This window comes from Taudactylus pleione, unplaced genomic scaffold (assembly GCF_031769625.1).
Source record: "Taudactylus pleione unplaced genomic scaffold, aTauple2 ptg000201l, whole genome shotgun sequence".
Classification (NCBI taxonomy): domain Eukaryota; kingdom Metazoa; phylum Chordata; class Amphibia; order Anura; family Myobatrachidae; genus Taudactylus; species Taudactylus pleione.
The window spans coordinates 46,827,401-46,854,436 of NW_028284603.1; the positions used below are offsets into that span (position 1 = coordinate 46,827,401).

A 27,036-nucleotide genomic window follows, 5' to 3' on the forward strand; every position below is an offset into this window, starting at 1 on the left:
TGCACAACTGCTTGTGTGCGGCTGTGCAATTCCATCTTTCTCTGAATCAGGCCTTTAGTCTCCCTACTGTGTTATTGCAACCTTTCTACCAAAGTGCTACCTGTGTTCATGCAGTCTTGCTTCTAGAGTCCCATCTAGTGTTTCTGAAACCTTGCTACCAGAGTGCTATCATCTCTTCCTGCAACTCTGCTACCAAGGTGCAATCCAGAGTTCTTGCAATTATGCTATCAGTATGAAAATACTGTGTGCCTGCAACAATTATATTAATGTATAATTATGTATTCTTGCAACTTTGCTACCTGTGTGTAGTTTTGTGTTCTTACTACTTTGCGACCATAGTGTTATCTCAAATTCCTGATTCCCTATGACTAGTGTTCTTTTATGAGTTCTTGACACTCTGCTATCTATGAGCTGTGTTTAATAAAGAACGCTACACTTTCACAGATTTATGTCTCCAAATGTGGCATAAATCAAATCAACATTTACAAAACCCACACAAAAGGTACTTTGTACGTTTTATGGTGGAAAGGCAGCTGTCCTGTTTATTTTGTCAAGACTTGTTACATTTTAATCATTGTCCAAACAAGACACTTGAGCATGTGTGATGTGTGGGTCTGAAACCATTAAACAAAACAAAATAATATTTCATACTCACTATTAGTTACCTAGGAGGAGATTTATCAAAGCTTGGAGAGAGATAAAGTACCAGCCAATCAGCTAAAAACTGTAATTTTACAGACTGTGAACCTGATTCAGCAAGGATCGCTGATGCGATCGCCGCAGCAAGCGCGTACACAGTTCTGCTGCAAAATGATGCAAATGACTGTGATCGCAATGCCACAGCACAGCATAAAGATGCCCAATTCCCTTTACTCACATCCGTAATACCTTGCAAGTTAGCGAAAACATCAGTAACATTGAGTACCATCGGAGCATCATGCACAATTACGGCAGGTCAGACCTCACTCACAAACTGCTAAACTTCCTGTCGGTATCTAAGGCTCAGGCCGCGTATGCCATTGTGAGGGCTTAAATATGCACACAGCAGTGTTGAACCTGTGTTTTGCCGACCACCCCCAAACAGTACTTCCTGTCAGTCACTCTGTGATGGGTCTGCTTAGTCACTGCAATCACAGTCCCGATCTCAGTGGCTGTTTCGCGCACAGCGATGCATATGCATGCACAGAACGCAACAATCGACCGGGTGCATACGTTTTTTTACTTGTGATCCTTGCTGAATCAGGCCCTGTGTTTTAAAAATGACAGCTAGGAGCTGAGTGTTTGGTACTTATGTATCTCCATTTTATCCCTCTCCATGCTTTGATAAATTCCATCCTTGGTTCTGCCATCACAAAAATTTGGTTCTAAAGCAGACACTTTACACACGTCTTCAGTCACTTCCTGACTTGTCTCAAATTACACTCAGATCTTAAATTAACCAGAGTTACTGCAACCCAAACAATTATTTGCCTTAAATGTAGCTTTTATAAATGGCCAAGCTAATCTGGCACATGAATTCTTCAAGAACAAAATGACAGAATGTTACTAAAAGTAGTAAAAATGTTGTGGTCACAATGCTTAATGTAGGTTAAAAAGGAAATCAAAGAACATAAGTAATTTTATTGCAAAACATGTCTATAAAATAAACATAAGTAAAAATTTAAATTGAAAACTCACATGCTTTTGTGTGACTAAACTGGGAAATGATAGAAAATGGAGAGATTTTTAACAACAGATTAACCCACAAGAAATAACAAGGTTCTAACATAAGGTTAGTTTTTAAGCATTATTTTGCTGTTCACGTCTGCTATATTTGTGAGGTACTAAAAGAAGGTATGCTAATCAGTTTTATGACTCCTCTTATGACCTTTGTTCCAAGAATATTTCTATTAAGGACTTCTAATAAATAATATTTCTTTTATCTGGCACATCACATAAATAATACATCTAATCAACAGGAGGAGAATCTGATACACAGATACGTTTGATGCATCATTATGAAATATATGTTTTTCCTCTATGTCCTCTCAGGTTGGTAGTTATAGTTCACACATTTTATGAGGCTGAGTCCTCCATTCATGAATAAGTGTGGCGGTCATCATATATGGATTAAAGATTTGCTTTGATGTACAGTATATTCCCTGCAAGAAACATAAAGAGCTGGGATGGTCACACTGATTTCACAGGTACTCCTCTATTGGGAGTAAATATTTATATGTATGTTTTATTTTCTTATCCCCCAATTGTGTCATAAATATGGCAATCATAAACTAACATGTCTCATAATTAAATGGCTTTACCAGGTAGCGTGGGTGGGATATCTTAAAAGTCTGCTAATGTAATCTACATAAAGAAATGGTTTTGCTCAGTATATATACTGTGTGTATATATATATATATATATATATATATATAATATATATATATATACAGTATATGTGTGTGTGTGCACAATAGATGTAGAGGCGCACAGGTAACGGTGTAACACAAATACATGAAAAATATAGGAAGTGATTAAAAAAAATAATAATTTTGTGAAATTATTTTTGTGACACTATTAAAAAATAATTGAGTGGCAGCTTAAAAACAAAATTTACATAATAATTCAAACTGATAATGGTGAAGAAAAAAGCACCTACTAGTGTCTAGAATAATACACCCAAAGAAACTAACAGTGAAGTGAAAACTGATAATAAATTCACTTGATGAAGTCTTAGATATTAAGATGAAATGCGCTGGTTATGCTGTACCTTTACTCTTCATAATGGGCAGATACAGTAGGCTCATATATTTTTATTTCTTGTACTGGTGTTTTTTTACCATTTGTCTGTCACTGCACTATTAAAATTTGTCTTTTAAACCTTTCATGATCCTTGAATGTGAATTTAAATTAGTGGGACGTGCATGTTCCCTAGAAGGTTTATTTGACATCCAGCTTTATAAGAAAGCTTGCAGTGTTTAAATGGTACACACTATGTTGCATTTCTCTTTTTTATTTCATATTTATGGCTCACATGACCGAAGAAACTATTCCCAGAGAAGTATTGGATTTATCATCAGTTTTCACTTCACTGTTTTATTTGGGTGTACTATTCTACACACTGGTAGGCGCTTATTCCTTCTTCAGCATTATCAATATATATATATACTATATATATATATATATATATATATAAATATATATATTATAATATAAAAATATAGCAATTTTAAATTAACACGCTCTCCACACCGGACTTTCAATTTCCCTCCATTTTGGTCAGTCTGCTTGCATTGAAACTAATCTGGGTAACATACGAGTATTCCCAACAGCGCAACATTTTCTCCACATATTTAAATAAATAAAACATTATTCTTTCCTTTTAATTAAAAATAATTAACTATAATTTTTTGAGGCTCATGCCTCTTCGTTCATTGAAGACTCCAATGTTACAAAATCCAATTCCAAACTTATTTATAATACCTAGCATTTATGTGGTGCTTTAAAAGAGCTAAACACATTGCAGAAATATACAGTAATTCAGTATTCATGGGCAAATGCAAGATTTCTATCGGGGTTTCCAAATGTACTGTACTGTATGTATTTGGAAAGCTATATAACAAGTATTGTAGCGGTATTTGTACTACTGCAATACCCGTTCTGTAATTGTCATATCAGGACAGGGATACCAGATTAATGTCATTTGAAAAATACTTGCTTCTTTGAATAAAGCATTTTTTAATGAATGAAGGTGGAGAAAATGTGGGTGTGGGACGCAATGTTTAAACTATACGACCTCATGCTGCCTTCTCTAAGCTAACTTGCAGTGCATGGCCCATGGTGCAGAGAAAAGGGGGCTCCACTTTCTTTTCTCTTATTTTTCCCTTCTACTTCTCTTTTTCATTGTTTTGTTCAATTTAAAGCTTCCTCTTTTAGTTCATTTCTCCTGCTACATGTTTCTTAAACCACACTCTAAATCACAAAACTAATTCTGCTGCTTTTCTGTCTCTTTTTTTTTCTTGAACTCTCTATCGACTGATGTCATCCTACATTTGATCATGGTTAATGATATAAACTTATCTAGTAAGATACACAGAGACATATTGCCAGGGAAAAAGGGTCAACTTTATTTAGATTATAAAAAAGGCGGATAAAGGTAAGGCGGCGAAGAAAGAATGGTTCTAAAAGCAGTATATCATTTGTTAAATAAGTAAGATTTCAAATGGGGGTCTATTGCCAGCACATCACATAATAGATGATGGCCAACTGCCACCCCATCACCAATCTCAAAACTTAGTTGGGGGGCCAACTGTCAGCCCATCGCCAAACTCAAGACTTAAATGGGGCCAGTTGCCAGCCCATCACCAGAGTCAAGACTTTGATGGTGACCAACTGCCAGCCCATCACCAGAGTCAAGACATAGATGGGGCCAACGGCCACCTCGTAGCCAAACTCCAAGCCAACTGCCAGCCTCTCACACACAACTGAAGGTAACCAAACTCCTCTCCCAATTACATGATTAAAGATGAAAAAACCCTACACCCTTATAAGACCCAGAGCAGGTCCCCTAAAACGAAACACACCTACCACAGAAAGATGTACTCCATCCAGCATGAAAAGATGGACAACCTAAACCTGAAGCTGAATGGCCAAACACACCACCTCTCAGACTCATGACCTTCCAACCTATCACAGAAGTCACCCTCATCCGGGTAAAGTCACTGACCTCTTAGAAAATCAATAAAGATGAGAGAAAAATTACAACACACCCAATCAAAAACTACCACAGCCCACAAATCCAGCAAACCACAGTAAGCCACAAGAGAAATATGAAGAGGGGAAGGAGGAAAAGGATGGGGGGAAAAGTGTCATAACTTAACCTGAGGCAAAACTAAAAAAATCGGGTGAAACACAATGACTGCTGACTATTATTTTCCTGTTGTCCCTATTTTTAAAGTATGAGGTTCCTTTCAGTCAGTTAGCACGCCTCACTGAGAACCTTAGGAGTGACTACCGGCCATTACAGGAGCATTATATGTACTGTAGCCCCAGGGGATGGAGGATGCAATCAATAAGGATGGAGTGAACACCCCACAGCCATCTGCCATATGGCTTCCAACGTTTCACATGACTTTTATTTCAACTTTCTTCAAGGAAAAATCCTTTCAGATCCCTCCACCCTTGTCCAGCTCCCTTCACCGGACGTCGGGACTCTTTTGCGCATGCGTAACCTGTAGGTCACACATGCGCACTTGTGTCACGGCTCCAAAAGGAGCAGTGAAGCCGCTTGTTGGGATAGCTGATTTTCGGATCAGCTGTCTCCGCGGCGGAGCAGTGATGAAATACTTCGGGCGTCCGCGGTGAGTTAGAATGTTAACATCATGAATAGACCCCTAAATCATTGGCTAAACTTAGACAAAGTTGAAAACTGAGATCCACTGATCTATGTTATATTTTGGAAATATCACACTACTACTGCATTTTAAATGCGGATTGTAGTAAATAGGGGCCTATATCTTGACTAAAACAAAGCAAAAACAAGAGACAAAAATGTGACTTTAAACCAACTACAATTTTAAAGAAGCGACAAAGACTAAAACTACATTTTAAAAATTAACACTAGTCCCTCGACATCGATTCCGAGACCAGCACCAGTGAGTGTCGCGAGAGACGTCCCAGTACATGAAACCACAGTATAAAACACTAACCCCACCCATTCAAATCCTAATTTGTAACAAAATGCCATACCCCAAATTTCTACCTTCTAACAAAGTTAACCCTTGCTGCTAAAAGTATGATGCACAAAATTTATCCTTGCTGCTAAATGTAAGCTGACCCCATCCTAGAAGTTTATTTTTCTGCCAGGCATATTAAATACCTTCTGTCTCCTTTCCTCTGTCTCTATTCTCTGTCCCTGCAGGGAAGAGGTACAGACCTTACAGCACAGAGAGGTCTATTCATGTAGAACATGAACTGGCTGCCGAAAAATATAACTATATATCGCATAACATTGATGCAATATATAGTGATGTTTTGCAGCCATTCATGTTCACTTACCTGTCTGACGTCGTCCAACTTCTCTGCTCTTTTTGTTTCACTGTACAGATTATGCCGTCCCGAGATGGCAAATCTGTACACAGCAGAAGAACAGAAAGCTGAGCTTTCCGTTCTTCTATGATCGCTGTCCCAGAAGCAATCCAGCCACAGAGCAGTGGCGCCGCTGGAGAAGTCATAAACTACTCCACGGTAATTTGCTTCATGAATAGAATTTAAAAGCCCTGTTTCATAGCTGCCTGTGAAGATTATGGGGGCCTGTACGACATCTGTACGACATCTGAGAATGGCACCACCAACACCACCAAGTGCCGAAAAAATTAATTTTTTGGAACTTGATGAATATCCCTGACACTTAATTTATAGAAAAGTATGTGAAAGTGTTAATTTTCACGTGCTTTTGTATAAATTAAGTGATGATGAATAGACCCCTTAGGGCCCTATTCATCATCACTAAATAAGCCATTATTTTTAAGTTTTCATAATTATTTCACATTTTATTGTAAAAACCCTAATTATCAAAGCTGTAACAAAGGAGATACTTCTCATATCTCCATGTTACAAAACTATCCCAAAAATGTTCAATATGGGGACAGGGTCGGACTGGCTCACAGGGGTACAGGGGGATTCCCCGGAGGGCCCCACTCCCTAAGGATCCCACTTCCTCTTCTAATGTCAGGTTTCAGACGGTGCACTTAAATTATACATTGTTACTCTATTACAGTCAGTTACCTGCAAGAGCAGAAACATGGATGACCATGTACAGTAGTATCCATGTTGTCTGGAGGCTATGTCCTCCTATAAGCTTGGGCCCCTACAACTGCCTGTCCCTGGTGAGCCCTTCATACCCCAGTCCAACACTGTATGGGGATGTTAAAATTGGGGGATTCATCAAACTCGGAAACTACATTATTTTCGGAGTTTAAAAGTGAAACTGTTCGCCATCTTTAGATGGCATTCAGTTTCCCTGCTATGCTAAACACTGCTAACAAGCTACCAGCAGCTTGTGTAGCAGTGTGTGCAGTGGAGTGATCTGTTCAGATCACTCACGCTGTGCTACTCCTCTCCACAGCCCATCCCCCCACACCTCCACAACCCATCCACCTGCACCTCCACAGACCATCCGTCCCCACCTTCACAGGCTGTCCGCCCACACCTCCACAGCCCGTCCTCCTGCATTTCCACAGCCTGTCTGCCCGCACCTCCACAGCCCTCCACATGCACCTCCACAGCCCAGCTGCCGCTTACTGCTCTCCTGGGTTCCTAATTTCTGCATGATATTATATTTCTCCTGTGCGGCTCTGGCTCCAAGCTGATGCCGCACATGTGCAGTAATCATAATCAGCCAACAGAGAACTGGAATTTGATGGAATATCTTCTACTACTCTGTACCCTGTTGCTCGATGTTCTTAATGTTTGTAGAAAATAAAAACAATACTAATAAGGGGTCCATCACTACTATTACAGCTGCTACTAACGATAATAGTATGAAATCAATTACAATGTTAAAAAGTCAAAATAACATATAACGATACATTTAAGGCTAACAGCTGTCAAAACTGGCATATACGGCTATTATATGAGCAGTGTATGTAGGTTAGGTCTAAATGCCAGGATATGCCTAGCACGCAGTATGGATCTTTCTATTGCATGATGTCCACTGAAGTAGACATGTGATTTTACATCATACTTGCCTACACTCCTGGAAGTCGTGGGAGGCTCTTGATATGGCTGGCGTGTGTGGGTGGGTGGTTAAGGTGAGCGCCTTACAGAGTGGGCGTCCCTGATTCGAGACCCGGAAGGGGACAATGGCATTTTGGACATCAATATTTTCTTTCTTTTATTTTTTAATAAATCCTCACTACAGAATAAAACATAAATCACTTGGTGTGTGAGTTCTGTCATTTATGAAAATACATACAGGTGGCTGTGTTGGCCAGAAGATGCACATCCAGCATTAAATAAAGACAGAGCAATAACGTTCAATATTCTTAAGGAGCTCCAATGAACTCCATACATAGCTTTTAATTTCCCACCACCTGGCATGCTGCATTTTACGTTATACTGCTATTGACATTATATAGTATTGTACCCATTCTCCGCTGTAAAGTCACACACGTTACATCACATACACGACAGGTGCGAATCTCGATACGCTGGCGTGTGTGGTTGAAAGGTTAAGGTCAGCGCCTTACAGAGTGCGCTTCCCAGGTTCAAGACCCGGAAGGGGACAATGGCATATTGGACATAGTCATTAATTTTCTTTCTTTTTTTTTTTTAATAAACACTACAGGATTAAAAATAAAATGTCAATAGCGGGCTCAGCATGCGACGGCATTGAATAGAAGCGAATGATGGTGGGGGATGGTGGTGAGCCATACAATGAGCTCAGTGGGGTTGAATAGTAATGAGTGATGATGGAGGGAGGTGGTGAAGGGACTTGGGTGGCCAAACACAGAAAGGAAGGGAGGAGGGAAGTGCAGCGTACTGCATTTAAAACTATTGAACCTGACATGATCTCGCTTTATGAAAAACTTCCCAAGCATCATACGGACGGCCCTGTAATTTGTATAATACAATGTCTACTGCATAGTGGAAATGCCAGGTGGTGGGAAGTTGAGAACAATGTATTGAGTTCAGTACAGTTCCTTAAGAATTTTGAACTTCAATTACCCTGTCTTTATTTAATGCTGGATGTGCATCTTCTGGCCAACACAGATACAGTACCTGTATGTATTTTTATACATGACAGAACTCACACACCAAGTGATTTATTTTTAATCCTGTAGTGAAGATTTATAAAGGAAAAAAATAAAGAATGAAATAAAATATCGAAAAATATGTCCACAATGCCATTGTCCCCTTCTGGGTCTCGAACCCGGGATGCCCACTCTGCAAGTCGCTCATCTCAACCACTCACCCACACACGCCAGCCATACCATGACCTGCCCTGTCGTGTATGTGATGTGACATGTGCTACTTTACAGCAGGGAATGTGTACAATACAGTAAAATGTCAATAGCGATTTATAGTCTAAAGAAGCTGGATATCATGATATGGAGATGAAGTGATGAGGAAAGTGCAGAGCTATGCATAAAGTTGAGCAGAGTACTTTAAAAGTATTGAACCTGAAATTTTCTGTCTTTATGACCAGGCATCTTTACACCATGTAGTGACAGTATACAGTACGGATGGCACAGTAAGTACAATATACAGTAATTTCTAGCGGTTTACTGTAGTCTTGACACAAAGTGATCATTTTAAACACGAGTTACTGTTCACACTGCCTGTACGTGATTGGCCAGCCTCTCACGGATTACCGTGCACTGCTACCATATTATATTCAGTACTGTAGTTTTCATCCATGGAGCATTCACCACCCAGTGGTTAAACTGTGTACTGCATGGCGTGTAGTCTTTTGTGGCATACAGTATGCCATGGCAACACATGCAGTATCTGTCATAACGTGTACTGACATGACGCGGCAGTGAGGTCAGAATACCGCGCTATGAGCAAAGATGTAGTAGGACACATCTGCACATCAACTGTGAAAAATAAAAAAATTGAGCAGTTAATCAAAGCATCTACCATATTATGCACTAAACATTACTTTCCCTGACTTTATACATTTCCCTGACTGCTATCTTTGCATACCTCCCAACATGACCCTCTCCAGGAGGGACACAATGCCCTGATCCTAGAGTTCCCTGGTAATTTACGATTGGTGGTGGCTCCAGGGGTGGGGCTGCAGTCAGGGCCAGTTCTAGACATTGCAGAGCTCAGGGCGAAAGTTTCCATTTGCGCCCCCCCCCCAAAAAAAAGCCATTATTACAGCATCTGGAAAGGGGGCGTGTCCTTGCGGAACACCCCCAATTCATCACACTTTGGGGTGTGCCCAGCACTTACGGAGGTGCTGGGCTTCCCCCAAGCTCTGCCCTCATGATGAATAATTGCCTTGCGCAGTAATGCGCATTACACAGTAATGCCCTTTATAACACGTTATGCCACACGCAGTAATGCCCTTTAGAATACATTGTTGGAGCCGGCCTTCCATAGTATCTGGGTATGTGAATGAGACTGTCTCCAGTAGTCAGTGTCAGTCTCTAGGGTTAACTGGTACTTGGGTGTGTATGTGTAGGAGCCCGTATCTAGTGGTGGGTGGTACATGGGTGTGTGAAGGAGCCCCTCTCTAATGGCGAGTGGTACCTGGGTGTGTGTAGGAGCCCTTCTCTAGTGGCGAGTGGTACCTAGGTGTGTGTAGGAGCCATCTCTAGTAGTATGTGTAGGAGCCCATCTCTAGTGGTATGTGTAGGAGCCCCCCCTTAACAAATCACAAGCAGCACACTCCCCTCCCCTTACAAACACTCCAGCAGCACACTATGCCCCCTTACCAGCACCCAACTCTGCCCCCCCTACCAACACCCCTACAGCACACTCCCTTCCCCTTACCAACACTCCAGTAGCACCCCCACCATACCAACACCCCAGCAGCACCCCCTCCCATTACCAACACCCCAGCAGCACCCTCTCCCCTTACCAACACCCAGGCAGACACCCTGCCCCCCTTACCAACACCTCAGCAGCACCCTCCCCTTACCTACATCCCAGTAGCACCCTCCCCTTACCAACATCCCAGCAGCACACTCTCCCCTTACCAACACCCAAGCAAAACACTCTGCCCCCCTTACCAACACCTCAGCAGCACTCTCCCCCCCTTAACAACACCCAAGCAGCACTCTCCCCTTACCAACACACCAGCAGCACTCGCTCCCCTTACCAGCACACAAGCAGCACCCCCTCCCTTTACCAACACCCCAGCAGCACATTCTCCCCTTACCAACAAACCAGCAGCACCCCCTCCCCAACACTCCAGCAGCACACTCTGCCCCCCTCCCCAACACCCCAGCAGCACCCCCCTTTACTAATACCCCAGCAGCACACTTTGCCCCCCTTACCAACACCCCAGCAGCACACTCTGCCCCCTTACCAACACACTCCCCCCCTCCCCCTTACTAACCCCCTAGCACTACCAGCACAGCCCCCCCTACCCCTTACCAACTCCCCAGCATCACTTACAACTGTACACTACTTTAAAAAAAATCCTTACCCGATGCTGGTCCCCTTCCGGTCCGAGTTGACTGTGTACACTGTACTGCTGTCATCCTCCCACACACTTCCTTCCTTGATGCAAGCAGCCATGCCTGGGCAGGAAGCTCCCAGATCACTGAGAGCAGACTCAGAGCTCAAGGAGGTGGTGCTTCTAAAGCTCAGCCTCCGAGAATGCTGTTGCTGCAGCTGCTATACAAATCAGGCTGCCAGTAACAGCAGCTGCCCGGCAGCCAGCAATTAAAATTAAAAAATAAAAAACCTGAAAATGATGGGGGCTCCGCAGCGCCCTCTAGGGGCTGGCGCTCCGGGCGATGGCCCTGTTAGCCTGCCCCTAGAACTGTCCCTGGCTGCAGTACAGTCCAAAATTCAAATAGGGGAACCAAACCAATTGCCAGTGTGTCACAGCCATCCATGTTTGGCAGTGTGTGAAATGACAGTTGGTGTGCCTCCCCTATTTGAATTTTGAACTGCGTTGCAGCCCCACCTCTTACCAGGGAAGTCCAGGACCAGAGCATAATACATAAATAATACCCTCCTGGAGAGGGTCATGTTGGGAGGTATGGCTTTGAGTAAAATTATTTTACATAAATCCTTTAAGTGCTTGGTGCTGGTGAACTTTTGTCCGTAATTTTATTTTGACCTTATTGTTTTTGTAGGAATTAAAAGCTGCCACTAGGCGGCATAATGTACCTTCTAAAGCTGGGTACACCCCTATACAATCATCGGGCCATTTTCAATATCGAGAGAACGGCCGTTGGATTGTATAGGTGTTTAGCCCTGGTTAGGGACTGGAGTAACTACAGTTCTAACAAAAATATATATGTGACAAATCCTGAGGATGACAGGTACTTTATATGTATATATTTCATGTTTTGCACATTCCTGAGGTAAAATGTGCTACTTTATGTAACTATATTGTTTGTTGAGATAACTTGTGTATAAATGAATGTACATTTATATAACTTGTATGTATAAGATGTATTAATACCCTCTTGAGGTAAAATTGTGCCCCAGTGTGTGGGATACACATGCACTGTGGAGGAAGGGGCGGAGTGATAAAAGTAAGAGTGATTTGGTTCCTGTCAGGGAAAGAGGTTCCAGTTTTGAGAGAGGTATATAATAGCTGTGAGCTCACAGACAGCTGACAGCAGGGGTCACACTGGAGACAGGCTGCATGGCCGATCGAGAGAGTTTTACCCGATCAACCTGTAATCAAATAGGTGTGTACCAGGCTTAAGTTTGGTAGAGGACCAAATAAGAGGACGCCATGCACTAGTGATATCAAAAGAGAGTTTCTATAGGAGATATTGGGGCAGATGTATGAAGCTCTGGGAAGTGATATTGATAAAGTGCAGAGTGATAAACGACCAACCAATCAGCTCCCAACTGTCATTTTTCAAACACAGCCTGTAACATGACAGTTGGGAGCTGAGTGGCTGGTCATTTATCACTCTGTACTTTATCATTTCCCAGAGCTTCATACATCTGCCCCAATAACTAATAAGCAGCTGTCCACTGTAGTGACTTCTATGAATGAAAGGGTTAAACTGAACTTTAAATAAACTGTCAGACAGTGCCCTGGTATTTTCACACATATTGCAAAAGTTAGAATCCAAGTTTCTGGTTCTTTAGAAAAAACATGGAAAGGGCATGGGTATGAGATACCTGTGTAAGCACTACAATAGGGACCAAGTATTATAATATCTCTGAGAATATATGCAAACACATGTTCTTAGATCTGTTCTCAGACATCATCAGCAAACCTAAGCACTATATATATTAAGTCAGTGGTTTTTTAACTCGGTCCTCAGGACCCCACACAGGTCACGTTTTCCAGGTCACCCAGCAGAAGTATCCACAGTGTCATACAAGCAAAATACAGAAAAATAGTGTAACTTGACATATCAGAAGTACAATGCAATGTAAACCAACATACATTAAGGACAACACACAGCAATGAAACAAAATGCCAGGGAGGATGGTGACACTGGCCAAAGATTAGGCAAGTCATTGTATCTCCAAGTACAAGTGGAGATGAGTTACAGGAAGGGATAGACAGTTTTGCCCGTATCCAGTGTAAGAGGGAACACACTGAGAGTCTGATTACGAGATGGACGCAATGGCGATATTTTCACAGATCGAGCATCTAAGTCGCACTGCGCATGTGTCACGATTGTTTTGCGATTAGATTTGCACAGAGGATCCATTCGCAAAAAGAGAGACAGGTAGTCAGCATTTTGGAGAGGTAGCAGGGGCATGGTCGGGAGGCTCCCGAAAATCGTATGGCGCTCCCGGCCACCTGGAAAAAGTAGGTAAGTCTCCTGCACCTCCCTCCATTGCCAGCAACCCCCTGCGGGCCCCCGTCCACTCGCTTGCAACCCCTTGCTGCCACCCACTTATAGAGCACAAGTGGGTGCCCGATTTCTCTGCACTGTATAACGGGGGGTGTGGCCACGATGACACAATCATTCCACCACACACCCTTGATCCGCCCACTTTCTGGACCCCCACGCCCCCTCTCTGCCGACCTGGCTGTCCTCTCTCGGAGGAGGGGGCAGCAAAGTAGGCAAGTATGCATTGAATGGATATGAGAAGTGGGCATTTTGGCAGCCATTAGCATATTTTAACAACTGCCATATGTGGGCCTGATTCAGCAGCATACGCAATTGCAATTATGTATGCAATTACAAATGTTAAACACTGCAAATGCACAGCATTGAGTGTGCACTGCGATCGTACTGTGATTACGGACTCACTGGGGAATCCATCGCAGGGTGAGTGACAGGCTGCGAGCATTTAGGGGTGGTGACGTGGGAGTGGCTGGAAAAACGCAGGTGTGTCTGTCTGTTTGAACAGTTTCCTGGACGTGCATATATTAGCTGCTTAACTGCGTGCGATGAGACTTGCAGTTTCTGCAGCCAGTCAGATTGTATGACCGGCTTATGTGTCAATGGTACTGATGTATACGCAGGAGTGTGAGGTCGTACGGATGTGAGAAAGCAGCAGTGGGCATCTCTATGCCGCAGGATCTATGGCAGGCATTAGCATACATTCGCAGCTGCGTTCTGTGCAAATTCGCAGCTGCATTCGCAATCCTTACTGAATCAGGCGGTGTGAGTGAATGCAGTTGTGATTGCTTTACTGTGTCTCTGAATCAGGCCCTGATTTCACTGAAAGGAACTTGGAGTATAGGTGCCATGGTGAGTGCTCCAGGGAGAACAAGAGCAAAGAGGGCAGATTGACTTTTCTGTGCCAGGCACATTAGCCTGTATGTTAAAATTGTGTTATTTCATTTGACATCATCAACATCTCCTCGTTTTTGCTTTAGTTCCAGGATAAAAGTATTAGGAGATCCAGTGAAGCCACAAATGTCTTCACTCATCTAATGATGTAACACATATTTATATTCTGATTACATATTCTGTGCTTCAGTGGGGATTCTAAATATTTTTAGCCAGACCATACATTGTGTCTGTGCATTAGCTTTGTGATCTATGTTTCTGTTTATAATTGATACTACAGTATACTTCCTTTTAGTTCTTTTAAATGTGCTGACAATTTAAATATGTGATTACAAAACTTGCCAATGGGAATTAGCCCAGTAAGACCTGGTTCAGGATTATCCTGTGTACTGCAGTGACATGTACATGTGTCCATTAAACAGATGATTTGGTTATCTGGAGCCTGCGCTGCTGAACTGGATACGTCCTTCCTGCTCACGCCATCAGGACTATTTGTCGAGAGTCCCTGGTGGAAACACAGTAATAAACTACATGACAGGAGTGTGGCGTCAAATAATGTCTGTGTAATTAACAATGTATAATTAACAATTACCATTGGTTGTACATTTATATTTTATCTATTAGATTTTGTTTTACATATATTCCATGTATTTTATATATATAATGTTTTATCGATATAAACAATTACTCTTATTGATATTATTTTTGCTAAGTGTTTGCCTACATTGTACTATATACTGTACATACTTGCTGACTCCAGGAGAGGGCAGCCAGGTCTGCACTGCAGGGGGTGTGGTGATGGCAATTGTGGGCAGTGCGGGGGCATAGTGGTGGCAGTTTTGGGGCGTTGTGGGGCCATGGCTGCTCTATTGTGTCATCGCGACCACGCTCCCTGCTATACAATGCCGAGATTACCAGCATTGTAAAGCAGGGTCGGTCTACGATGACACGATTTAGCTCGAATCACGTCATTGCCCCACCCCACCAGACCGCCCACATTCACGACAGCTGCAAGGAGGGTGGGTGGTATTTTCCACGGATGGGGTGGCCGGGAGACTTGACCTCTCTCGCAGGTGGCCGGGAGTGCCAATTGAATTTTCGGGAGCCTCCCGGCCATTGTGGGAGAGTTGGCAAGTATGACCGTATAGCATATTTACATTTATTCTGGTACAGGTACAGAGTCTAGTTTTAAGTTGGAAGCTGCTATATTATAAATAATAGTTTAATAGTTTCTATCTTTATGGAGTTTAAACATAGACCATAGGTTTTAAGTTTCCTTTAGTGGCAGAGAAAGATAACAGAACCTAAAACAGGTGGCGTGAAATTACTAATCACAATTGGAAGCTTTTGCTTTTGAGCATTCAGTTGCAAGTTAAGCTGGTTTATCGTGACAGGAGTAAGATCCGTTGTAAATATTCCATCCGTTCCAAAAAGCCCCAACAAAAATTCTCCAATTATACACTATATACTTCACAGCCAGCATCTTATATTGTTATTTCTTTTACAGCGCATTAACACTTTTCTTATGTCTTATTTGTGCTCTATATACAGAGTGACTATTCCAGTGACACAGAAAGTGAAGACAACTTCTTAATGATGCCACCAAGGGATCACCTTGGCCTCAGTGTATTTTCCATGCTGTGCTGCTTTTGGCCCCTGGGGATTGCTGCCTTTTATTTGTCACACGAGGTAAGTTTCAATTTGGTGACAATTGTTAACACATACCTGTCAAATACTCTATATAATGAATCTCAGCGTTTTCCGTCTCTCAGAAAACCTACTTAGTCGCTACATCAGATTAACATTATGTGTTCATTTTTAGCAGCAGTATAGCAATGGTTCTATCTCAAAGATACATTATTCATGCCTAGAACTTTGTCTCTAGTTGCACGCAGATATTTTTGGCAGCCAGAGAAGTTTTATTTGTCTTGGTGCTTTTTGCTAATAGCCTCTATTAATCATTTTATTCATTACCTGCATTTCTTTTATTTATTGTGCTTGTTTATGTGTTTATCTCTTATAAACAGATAAGAAACAATACCAACAGAAAGATAATTATTTTGGGAATGTCAACTATTGTGGTTTGCATGTAAAAATGTACAGATTTATGCAAAAGTTTTGGCACCCCTGGTTAAACTGCATATTACACTGGCTCGCTAAGTGAAAAGAATTGCACACAATGGTACTTAAACAAGGATAAAAATGTAAACATGATATATTTCACAATTTTAGTGCACAATTGCTACTCATTTGCTAAGTTAATGGGGAAAAAATAAAAATTAATTTGGCATGTGCAATAATGGAGGCACCCATCCAATTTGATTACTTTTTTAAGACCTTAAAACTTGGTTGACTCGTTAGGTCTTAAATTAAGCGAGATGAAGACTATTGCAATGTTAAATACATATGCTGACCCTTTCAGCCTCTCAGGATGCTCTGCCAACACTCCGCAACCATAGACTCCTCTAAGCACTTGAATGAGGAATTAAACGCAAAGGTAATTGACAGTTACAAGAAGGGGAGGCTACAAAAAGATATCCAGACACTTCCAGCTTGAAATTTCACTGTCAGAAACATGATTAAAAAATATGAAGTTTTGAAATCAAATAACTTCAGACTGGGAGCCCTGTTATTGATCTATTAAAGGAATGTGGGCTTGTATGTTTCTGTAGTGGCACTCTTTTGTTTGATGAACGGACAGTGCACATAGCAAGGAGAGTGTGAGCCATGTATTCACACTGGATACATACAGTAGTCATTATTCTAATCATACAGGAGTGAAGATATCTGCTTAATGCTTGGAAATATATACTGGGTTCAAGGCTCAGAAAAATCTGTTCTTAGACTGGTCAGATATGCAAAGCGAAACCCTCATATCGCTGCCAAGCACCTAATAGTGGTCCAGAGGTCCGCCATAGAGCACTGGTTACACAAAAATGATTACATAGAAAGGTTGTCAGAAAGAAACCTTTGTTATGACTCATCAGAAAATGCAATGTCTGAAAAAACAATACTCTAATAATCCAAAATCATTTTGAAAAAAGTTTTATGGACTGATGAAATAACAATGTTTAACTTTTTGACCATAACCATAACTCATATACACTATATAGACAAAAGTGATTGGACACCCACACGCAAGTTAAATGAATACCATGCATATCATTGCACACTAGTTGTAAATGGCTACTAATGTGGCGCTTTCAACAAAAACACTTCGTAGGGAGGCCCATGCAGGCAGTTCTACTGAAACAGCAAATGTTTTTATCAGGACGACAATGCCGTCTGTCATATTTCCAGGGCGATGCTGGACTGGCATACATAAAATTCAGTAACCCGGAAGGACTGGCCAGTTCAGAGTCCAGATGTTAACCCCATTGAGAATCTCTGGGACAAATTGGACCGATGGGTGCATTCTAGGCCAACTCAACCTTCTTCAGTGTCACAGTTGGTCACTATACTTAAGGCGGAATGGCAAAACAGTTTACCAAGAAGGGTGTCTGCAGTAATCACTGCATGGGGTGGACCTACAAAGTGCTGACGTCAATAAAATCTCATTGATATATTTGCTGTCAGTGTCCAATCACTTTTGTTTGCATAGTGTACAGTCATTTGGAATTTTCATTATCACTCGCTCAGTGGCTCAGTGGAGGACTGGATTATGAAGGGCCCACATGGGAATGCAATAATAGGGCTCACAAAGGGGTGTGGCCAGTCACTGTAGGGGGTGTATCTATATATATATATATATCTATAAGTCCTTGGTCTGGAACTCCCAATAACAACGTTTAACTGCTGCCGGTGTCCTCACAAAATAATGTACAGTGCAGCACTCATGGCATCTTAGAATGAAAACTCATGGTGGGTACACACTGAGCGATATCGTGTAGTGTTGTCCCTGGCAGGCTGTGCTCAATGTCGTTCATGACATTGAGCACAGCCGCTGAACGATATCATTAACGATATCGTTCAGCGCCGGGCGCTCTCCCCCATTCCCTGACATGCAGCAACCTGACGAGATCGTCAGGTTGGCCTGCATGTCAGCCCGATGAACGATAATGACGAACGACCCGCGGGAACGCGCGTCGTCGTTATCGTTCATCTTTTTGGGGTTAAAAATGGACGATAAAGTGGACGACTGAACGATAACGATATCGTTATCGTTCAGTCGTCCACTTTATCACCCAGTGTGTACGCACCTTCAGAGATCGGCTAGTGCAGATAGGTAATTGTGAGTATAGAGGGGTCAGGAGGTAGTGCAGATAGGTAGTGGTGAGTATGGAGGCGTCAGGAGGTAGTGCAGATAGGTAATTGTGAGTATAGAGGGGTCAGGAGGTAGTGCAGATAGGTAGTGGTGAGTATGGAGGGGTCAGGGGAGTAGAGCAGATAGGTAGTGGTGAGTATGGAGGGGTCAGGGAGGTAGTGCAGATAGGTAGTGGTGAGTATGGAGGGGTTAGGTAGGTAGTGCAGATAGGTAGTGGTGAGTATGGAGGGGTCAGGGAGGTAGTGCAGATAGGTAGTGGTGAGTATGGAGGGGTTAGGTAGGTAGTGCAGATAGGTAGTGGTGAGTATGGAGGGGTCAGGGAGGTAGTGGTAACCACAGAGAAGTCAGAGAAGTAATAGTGAGCCACCCAGTAACCCTTGCAATGCTGGTCAGTTGTAGTGCAAACCGTAGTGTCCCACATATTATGCCACAGTGTAGTGCATCTACATTATACCACACTATAATGCCTCCCACATTATGCCACACTGTAGTGCCCTACACATTATACCACCTGTAGTGCCTGCACCTTATGCCACACTGTAGTGCTAGACACATTACACCACACTGTCGGGCCCCCCACATTGTCACACTGTAGGGCCCCACACATTGTCACACTGTAGTTCCCCACACATTATGCTACGCTATAGTGCCCACACATTATGCCACCTGTAGTGCCCACATTGTGCTACACTGTACTGCCCCCACATTGTGTCACACTGTTGTACCCACACATTATGCCACACTGTAGTCCCCACATATCATGCCACACTACAGTCCCCACACATTTCACCACACTGCAGAGCCCACACAGTATGCCACACAGTTTGCCACCTGTAGTGCTCACACATTATGCCACACTGTAGTGCCCACACATTATACCACACTGTAATCCCACACATTATGCCATCTGTATTGCCCACACATTATGCCACCTGTAGTGCCCACACATTGATACACTGTAGTGCCCACACATTATGCCACCTCTAGTGCCCACACATTATACTACACTGTAGTGCTCACACATTATGCTACACTCTATTTCCCACACATTATGCCACCTGTATTGCCAACATATTATGCTACCTTTAGTGTCCACACATTATGCCACATGTAGTCCCCACACATACTTCCTGTAGTGCCCACACATTATGCCACCTCAAGTGCCCACACATTATGCTACACTTTAGTCCCCACACATTATGCTACACTGCAGTGCCCACACATTATGCCATCTGTAGTGCCCACACATTATGCCACCTCTAGTGCCCACTCATGCCACCTGTAGTTCCCACACATTATACTGTAGTCCCCACACATTATACCACCTGTAGTGCCCACACATTATGTCATCTCTAGTGCCCTCACATTATGCTACACTGTAGTCCACACACATTATGCCACCTGTAGTCCCGACACTACCTTTAGTGCCCAAACATTATGCTACACTGTAGTGCCCACACATTATGCCACCTGTAGTGCCCACACATTATGCTACAGTGTAGTCCCCACACATTATGCCACCTGTAGTGCCCACACAGTGTACTCACCAGCAGCATCCTGACCTCAGGCAGATGGTGCCCACACATTATGTCATCTCTAGTGCCTTCACATTATGCTACACTGTAGTCCACACACATTTTGCCACCTGTAGTCCCGACACTACGTTTAGTGCCCACACATTATGCTACACTGTAGTGCCCACACATTATGCCACCTGTAGTGCCCACACATTATGCTACACTGTAGTCCCTACACATTATGCCACCTGTAGTGCACACACAGTGTACTCACCAGCAGCATCCTGACCTCAGGCAGATGGCAGAGCAGCAGTCACAATGAGTCACACCCATGAGGCTGCACTGCTGCTAAACTCCAGGTCAGAGGAGCATGTGATAGGCTCCTCCAATCAGAGCTCAGCACATGCTTCTTTGACCCCACTGCAGAGACTACAGGGATTTATTACCCTGTAGTGCACTGCAGTGGTGAGTCTGAAAGACTGCACTGTGCTCCAGTCCCCTGTGTCCCGGCCGGGTCAGTCACAGACTTCATGACTGCCCGGCAAACAGCTGCACTGCAGCTGCCATGCAATTACAAACGGTGTCGTAGGCCATGCCCTCCCGTGACAGGGGGCATGGCTACAAATCAGTGGAGTCGGGCGGCCCAGTCTCAGCCTGCACTCACTACATAAGGAGAAAGCATGCAAATCTTGAGAAGTATAGAACACCTTGCCAACCGTTGTTTATGGAGGTGGATCTATTATGCCTTGGCAGCCAGTATCATGTAATATATTGTCTGAGTGGCAGGAAGAATGGATTCATCTAAATATCAACAAATCTTGTCCCAGAATCAGTGAAGAACTTGATGCCAAAACAGGTTGGATAACTCGGTAAGACATTGATCCAGAATACACCGCACAATCAAAAGCCTAAGGTTTTGGAATGGCCCAGACTTGAATATTATTGGAGATCTGTGAAAATACTGTATGTCAGATTTTCAGTCCATGTAAGAATATTTAAATATATGTCTAATCTAAAAGAGTCCTGCAAGGTAGATTAGAAGACAATGCCTAGCTATGGTTCTTTATATAAAGAACCATAGCTAGCTACAAGAAACATGGAAGTGTGAATTCCGCCACAGAGATGGCACTGTTGGGGTGCCAACACTTTTGCACATGCCACTTCTTTCAGTTTTGCCAAGATGTTAAATTCAGAAAATCCAAATTGTGCATTGACGTGCAGAAACATGCCCTGTTTACATTAGTACCATACAGAGTTTCTGTTATCTTCTGTTACTTTAGAAAGTCAGTGGAATCTACATACATGATGAATAGGGGGCACAAATTTTTGCATAAAATTGTAGTTGTAACACGGAGTGGTCTTTATTTATTGACAAATCCATATAAATAAGTATACTGTGTTACTTTGGTTTTGGTGTTAGATTGAAATAAAACATTCATGGTAAAATTCTGTAGATAACAAAAATAAAGAGAATGGTAAGTAGTAATGTAATAATGACCTCCAGTAGATCTGAAATTCTGACTTTCAAGGCTAAGCATGTAAAGTCTGACTGTTGTCATATTCTCTGGTGGGCTAATGCACTGTTACTGTCCATCTTATAACTGCTCTGTGCCTGAAACTTCTATGAACACTTCTGTTCTGTTCTTTGAAAATTCAAGTCGGCCTACACGGAGAAACCCAGCTACTTGTCTTTAGTGCCAAGTAACAGGATTTTCAATAAAATCTGATAATATCTTGGCCAAGGACAAGGAGTCAGATCGCTTCTGGTGCCCTTGCAGTTTGTTGGCAAGTTTAAAACATAATGTAATAATATATGTAAACAAATGTATACCCAGGGAGTTTTCTCCTCATATCCATAGGCCCTCACTATAAAATTCTCACCCGCAATGGAACTAGCCCCCTCCCAGTGTCAAAAGATCCCCAACATTATCACCCTCTCACCTACCCTACTAATAGCTCACATCCAAACCCACAGTGCACACTTGCCGACTTCTAGCTCCCTCCTTCCGGACGGGGCGGGGCCACGATGACGCGTTTCAGCGCGAATCGCGTCACCGCCCCCCCCGCTTCCGGGGATTATACTGTATTCGCGCGGGGGGGGGGGGCAGATAAATTGCCGGGGACCGGGAGGCTTGCCTACCTTTCCGGGAGGCCGGGAGCGGCACACGATTTTCGGGAGGCTCCCGACCAAATCGGGAGGGTAGGCAAGTATGCCACAGTGCCAATGGGTCACCACTGTATTAGTGCCCCCCCTCCCCTCCGCCTTCCCATGAGTTTCTGTATATTCAATTGAAAATTTCTCATTCACCCTCCCCAGGCAAAAACAAGCCTTTTCGTAGGGCATATAGTGCCCATAAAAAAAGCTAATTTTTATTCATTTAAATTTTAAAAAAATACCTAAGTTGTTCATGAAAGAGACAGGGAGGGGCACAGTTTGGTAACTGTTTTTTTGTCAAAACTGATATGTTTAAATTTACATTGCAATTAGCCTTTCACTCAGGATGTACTGTTAATGTTAGTTTCTTTAAAACTGCTTGAGATAATGAAAAGCAGATCTAATGTAGATCACTGAATGAATAATTCTGATTTGGTCTCCTGCAATAGTTGTCACATCTAAGGGCCTGATTCATTACGGATCACAACTGTGATTGCAATAGTGATTACACACAGTCTCACTGCCATAGTATGCTAATCCACTGCGATTGCTATGCCGTTGCAGCAGAACATAAGAATGCTACTTTACCTTACATCCGTAATGTTTAGCAATACCATCGGTAACATCGCAGCCTCATTCACACTTGCACAAGCTCTGACCTTACTCAGGAATTGCTAACTTCATCGCACGCTATATGGCCTCAGGCTGTGTACGGCATCGCAGTGGATAATTTATGCATGCCCATGTAATGGCGTTCAAATGCACTGGCACACCTGCATTTCGCCGACCATCCCCCCTTTACCTTCACCTTCCACAAACGGCATTTCCTGTCAATCACTCTGTGATGGGTCTGCGTAGTCACTGCGATCACAGTCCCGTACGCAGTGGCCAGTTCGCGCACGCGCATTTCGATGCTTACGCACGCACAGAACTCAACAATAGCCCGACTGCATGCGTAATCGCAGTTGCAATCGGTAGTGAATCAGGCCCTAAGGGCAATCTGAGATATGTGTTACCATGTTAGTGACACAGCACTGTTTGAATTTGAACTGTTCCTACGTGACTATGCTGGTATAAGAAGCCATTACATGCCACACCAGAACTCTGAGGGTTCTGGTATAGGACTGCAATATAGGGATTTTGTTCATTTTTCTTCTAAGTATATAGAGGTATTGTGACTTCCAGTGGGCATCTATTACATGGTAGGCCAGTGCAGATTACACCATGTAGATGCATCAGTACACAATCACATGTATCGCATTAAAAACCAGACTGGTAAAATCATACCTCCCAACTTTCCCGTTGTTCCACCTGCGGGCCACAGTGTCCCGCGGTGTGTTTGTGTTTGCAGGGGGATTGTGAGGCCCCCTCTCACCCGTTGCTCTGCTTAGCTTAGAGGCCGTGCTCATGAGCGCAGCACTGGGGGAAGCCCAGCAGCTCCCGCAGCACTAGGAATGTCCCCAGCGTGGCAGAAAAAGGGGAGTGGCTGTTGGCATGACGTTTTCTGCAAAGTCACGCCCCCCTGCGATGATGCCACGGCTATTGCAATGAGGCCACACCACTTTTGGGGCGCTCACAAAAGTTCTGACCTCTTTTTAGAGACTGTTGGGAGGTTTGGTAAAATGAAAGCATTGGATCCCAACCTCGACCCTTACGTTTTGATCAACAGGTCATGTTTGAGGATTTCTGTCTGTGGAAGCAGGTGGGATTATTACTAACCAGCAAAATAGATTAACTCACCTGTACATGATTAAAGAAATCCACAAAACATTACCTCTTGGTGGTACTTTGGGACTGGATTTGAGAACCCCTGATATAAAATATACCTATATATTACATGCTTACTACCTGAAAGGCTTTGAAATTACACATTACATCTTAGAATCTAAATATTGACAGCCTCACCAGATCAATTGATTTTGTTTTATTTTTTGCTACCATTTTCTCATATGCAGGTTTTTACACTACATATCATCCCATTTGTATCTTGATAAACTGTTGTTAATCTGTTATATGCTGTATTTCATAATGTTTGGCAAGTGGTAATTTACATGTCATTATAGTAAATAAAGTGCATTTTTAATAGTAATTTTAATTTATATGCAAAAAACTGTTATTCTTTTTTGAGTGCCTGCTACATGAATTACCTGGTATTACATATACAGTGTGTACTAAAAGAACATAATTTTCAGTTGTTTTCTGGAGTGTACAGAACATGCTGGGGCTGATTATTTTTTCAGTTGATGGTATTTGATTGAATGAAGAGGAATGTTTTCTTTAACATTAAAAGTAGAATAAATGAAATGTAAGAAACTTTATCAAACTTAGGAGTGAGAGTTTTTAGAACTGGAGATGTTGCCCATAGCAACCAATCAGATTCTCGCTATTATGTTCTAGAAGGTGCTAGTTAAATGTTAAGTAGAATCTGATTGGTTGCTATGGGCAACATCTCTATTTCTAAAAACTCACTTTAGTAAATATACCCCTAATGGCTCTTACACACTACACAATATTTTTAACGATTTGGCCGATTCTGACACATTGGAACGGGAAATCGTTAAAAATGTGTAGTGTGTATTCACTACATCTTGTAATGCGCGGTCCCGTGGAGTCGTCAGCCTCATCACCTGATCTTTTGTACATGCAGAAAGATAAGGCGATGCAGGTGATGATCCCCGGCAGCGCTATGCACGGGGGTGGGGGGGCATATCGGGCGTTCAGGCACCGGATCGCCCAGTTTGTATCAACCATCCGATATGTCAGCCCATCGGTGCTGGGATCGTGAGCGACATCGCTGGGTACACAATCGTTTAGTGTGTACCCATCTTTAGAGTTCAATTTTGAAGTTTAGCACTGACATTTGTGTTAATATAACTGAACATGAATGACGAGGTGCTTTCCATAAAGGAGCTGTATACAAAAAATGTTCTGTATAGTGAACGGCGCTGGGCTTTACATAGATGTGTGCTCTAAGAAACTAATACACATACAGTTTCTCTCAAAGCGTATTCATAAGGATAGACAAAAATGTATTCCGATAGTTAAAAAAACACAAATTTGTGGACATAAAACATACGTTAAAAATCATATATAGAACTTTTCATATGAAATGAGGGACCCAATCTAAGGCAAGATCATAAGGAGAAACCATATAGTCCGTATTTTTCTCACCGTATAAGGGTGGTGCGGTGGGCTAGCTTGTCTCAAGCATTGAGGTCCCGGGCCTTCCAGTTTGGCGCCACCACAAAAGGTTTTTAATCAGACCAAACGGGAAATTTCCCTGCAGCTTGTCCTCAGTGGTCCCAGCATGAGAATGTCCGTGCAACGCATTTTGGTAGTTCAACTTCCTTCAGGAACTTTTTTTGTTAATAAAGGCGCTGTAGTTAAAAGCAATACTTTATATAAATAATTGTAACTGCAAAACAGTTGGCATACAGTAGCTCAGTGGCATGCCACAAGGTCACTGAGTGATCAACTGGAAACCCCCATTTGAATCCCATTAGAAGTTCTTAGCGACTTTCAACAATTCTTCTAATCCTGGCAACATATGCCTCAATTAGCCAGTATGCCTGCCATATTTTCTGTTTACATCCCTATATAAATAATAATCTATTAATATTAATAACTACACATCTACAGCATAAAAGTGCCTATATTATTAAAGGGTAGTGTTTCAATATATGTGTACAGTAAGTAAAAAGAATAGCTGACATATTTTGTAAAGTTCTACTTTTTTCACCTACTGTATGACAGTTGCGCTGCTGCAAGAGTTTCGTCACATATGGTATACAGTAGATAAAGATTAAAAAGACATGCACCTGATAGTGTAGTAATTTAAATGGTAATCAAAAGGTGCTCGAGTAATATGTGCGTACCAAAAATAAATTCTTTAATGCTTATCTGAATTCCCATTGAAGAGTTCCTCTCTGGATGAAGCAGCACCTGGGGTTTGTCAGCTGAAAAACCTTTTAGAGGAGCTCAACCAGGCCCATAAGATAAAACAGCAATATAGTATAGTACTTCTTTCACACAAATATTGTGATACTGTAGTAGCCAATATAGCTGAGTACCAGATAATGTTGAAATTAAAGCATGTAGTGATCTACTCCTGGATGTTCCTGTAGTGATCCATACCCATATGCAGCATAGACAGACAGCAGGCTTCAAACCAAATAGAGATGATCCCCCATCAGTATAAGTTAAGTTTTTCTACCTATCCTATCCGCAAGCCAAAACTGGACCCCCTAAAAAGACTGCTGCCGCCTTCACTCTAAGGAGTAGTGACTTTATTCACCTTTGCAATCACTGGATTGTTTTTCTATTGTGGTATATTTACCATTTGTATATATTTTTAAGCATCTTGCTGATACAAACTAGAATTTTGAGGGATATTTACTTTGTGCGCTATCCTAACACACAATTCTATGCTATACAGTAGTTCAGAAATATTAATCATTTTCTATATGTGAATATTACTAGCTCTCCAAGATCAAAACTGATAATTAAACTTTATATTTGATTGGTGTCAGCGGTGTGTGATGGAGGTCAGTTCACACAGTGAATAACTTTACCAGGGATTGGTTTATTAACCAGGTAGAAGCGCAGGATGTAAGCTAACACAGTGTTAATACAGCACAATGCAGGAACAAAAGCAATGGGAAACAGATCCAGCCAGGAGCGGTGGTGGATCTGGTGGTGTGCGGTGCTTGTGGTGCG

At 42.5% G+C, this 27,036-nt stretch overlaps 1 protein-coding gene across 3 annotated transcripts in view; it reads left to right on the plus strand.

Annotated features, from left to right (window-relative positions):
• SYNDIG1 (synapse differentiation inducing 1) overlaps nt 1-27,036 on the plus strand; it is a 387,838-nt gene that overhangs the window by 261,031 nt on the left and 99,771 nt on the right. For all 3 annotated transcript variants that reach the window (XM_088477355.1, XM_088477357.1, XM_088477356.1), the window contains exon 3: nt 15,936-16,073. In XM_088477355.1, coding sequence (XP_088333481.1) covers nt 15,936-16,073 — 138 coding nt within the window. The remainder of the gene's footprint in view (nt 1-15,935; nt 16,074-27,036) is intronic.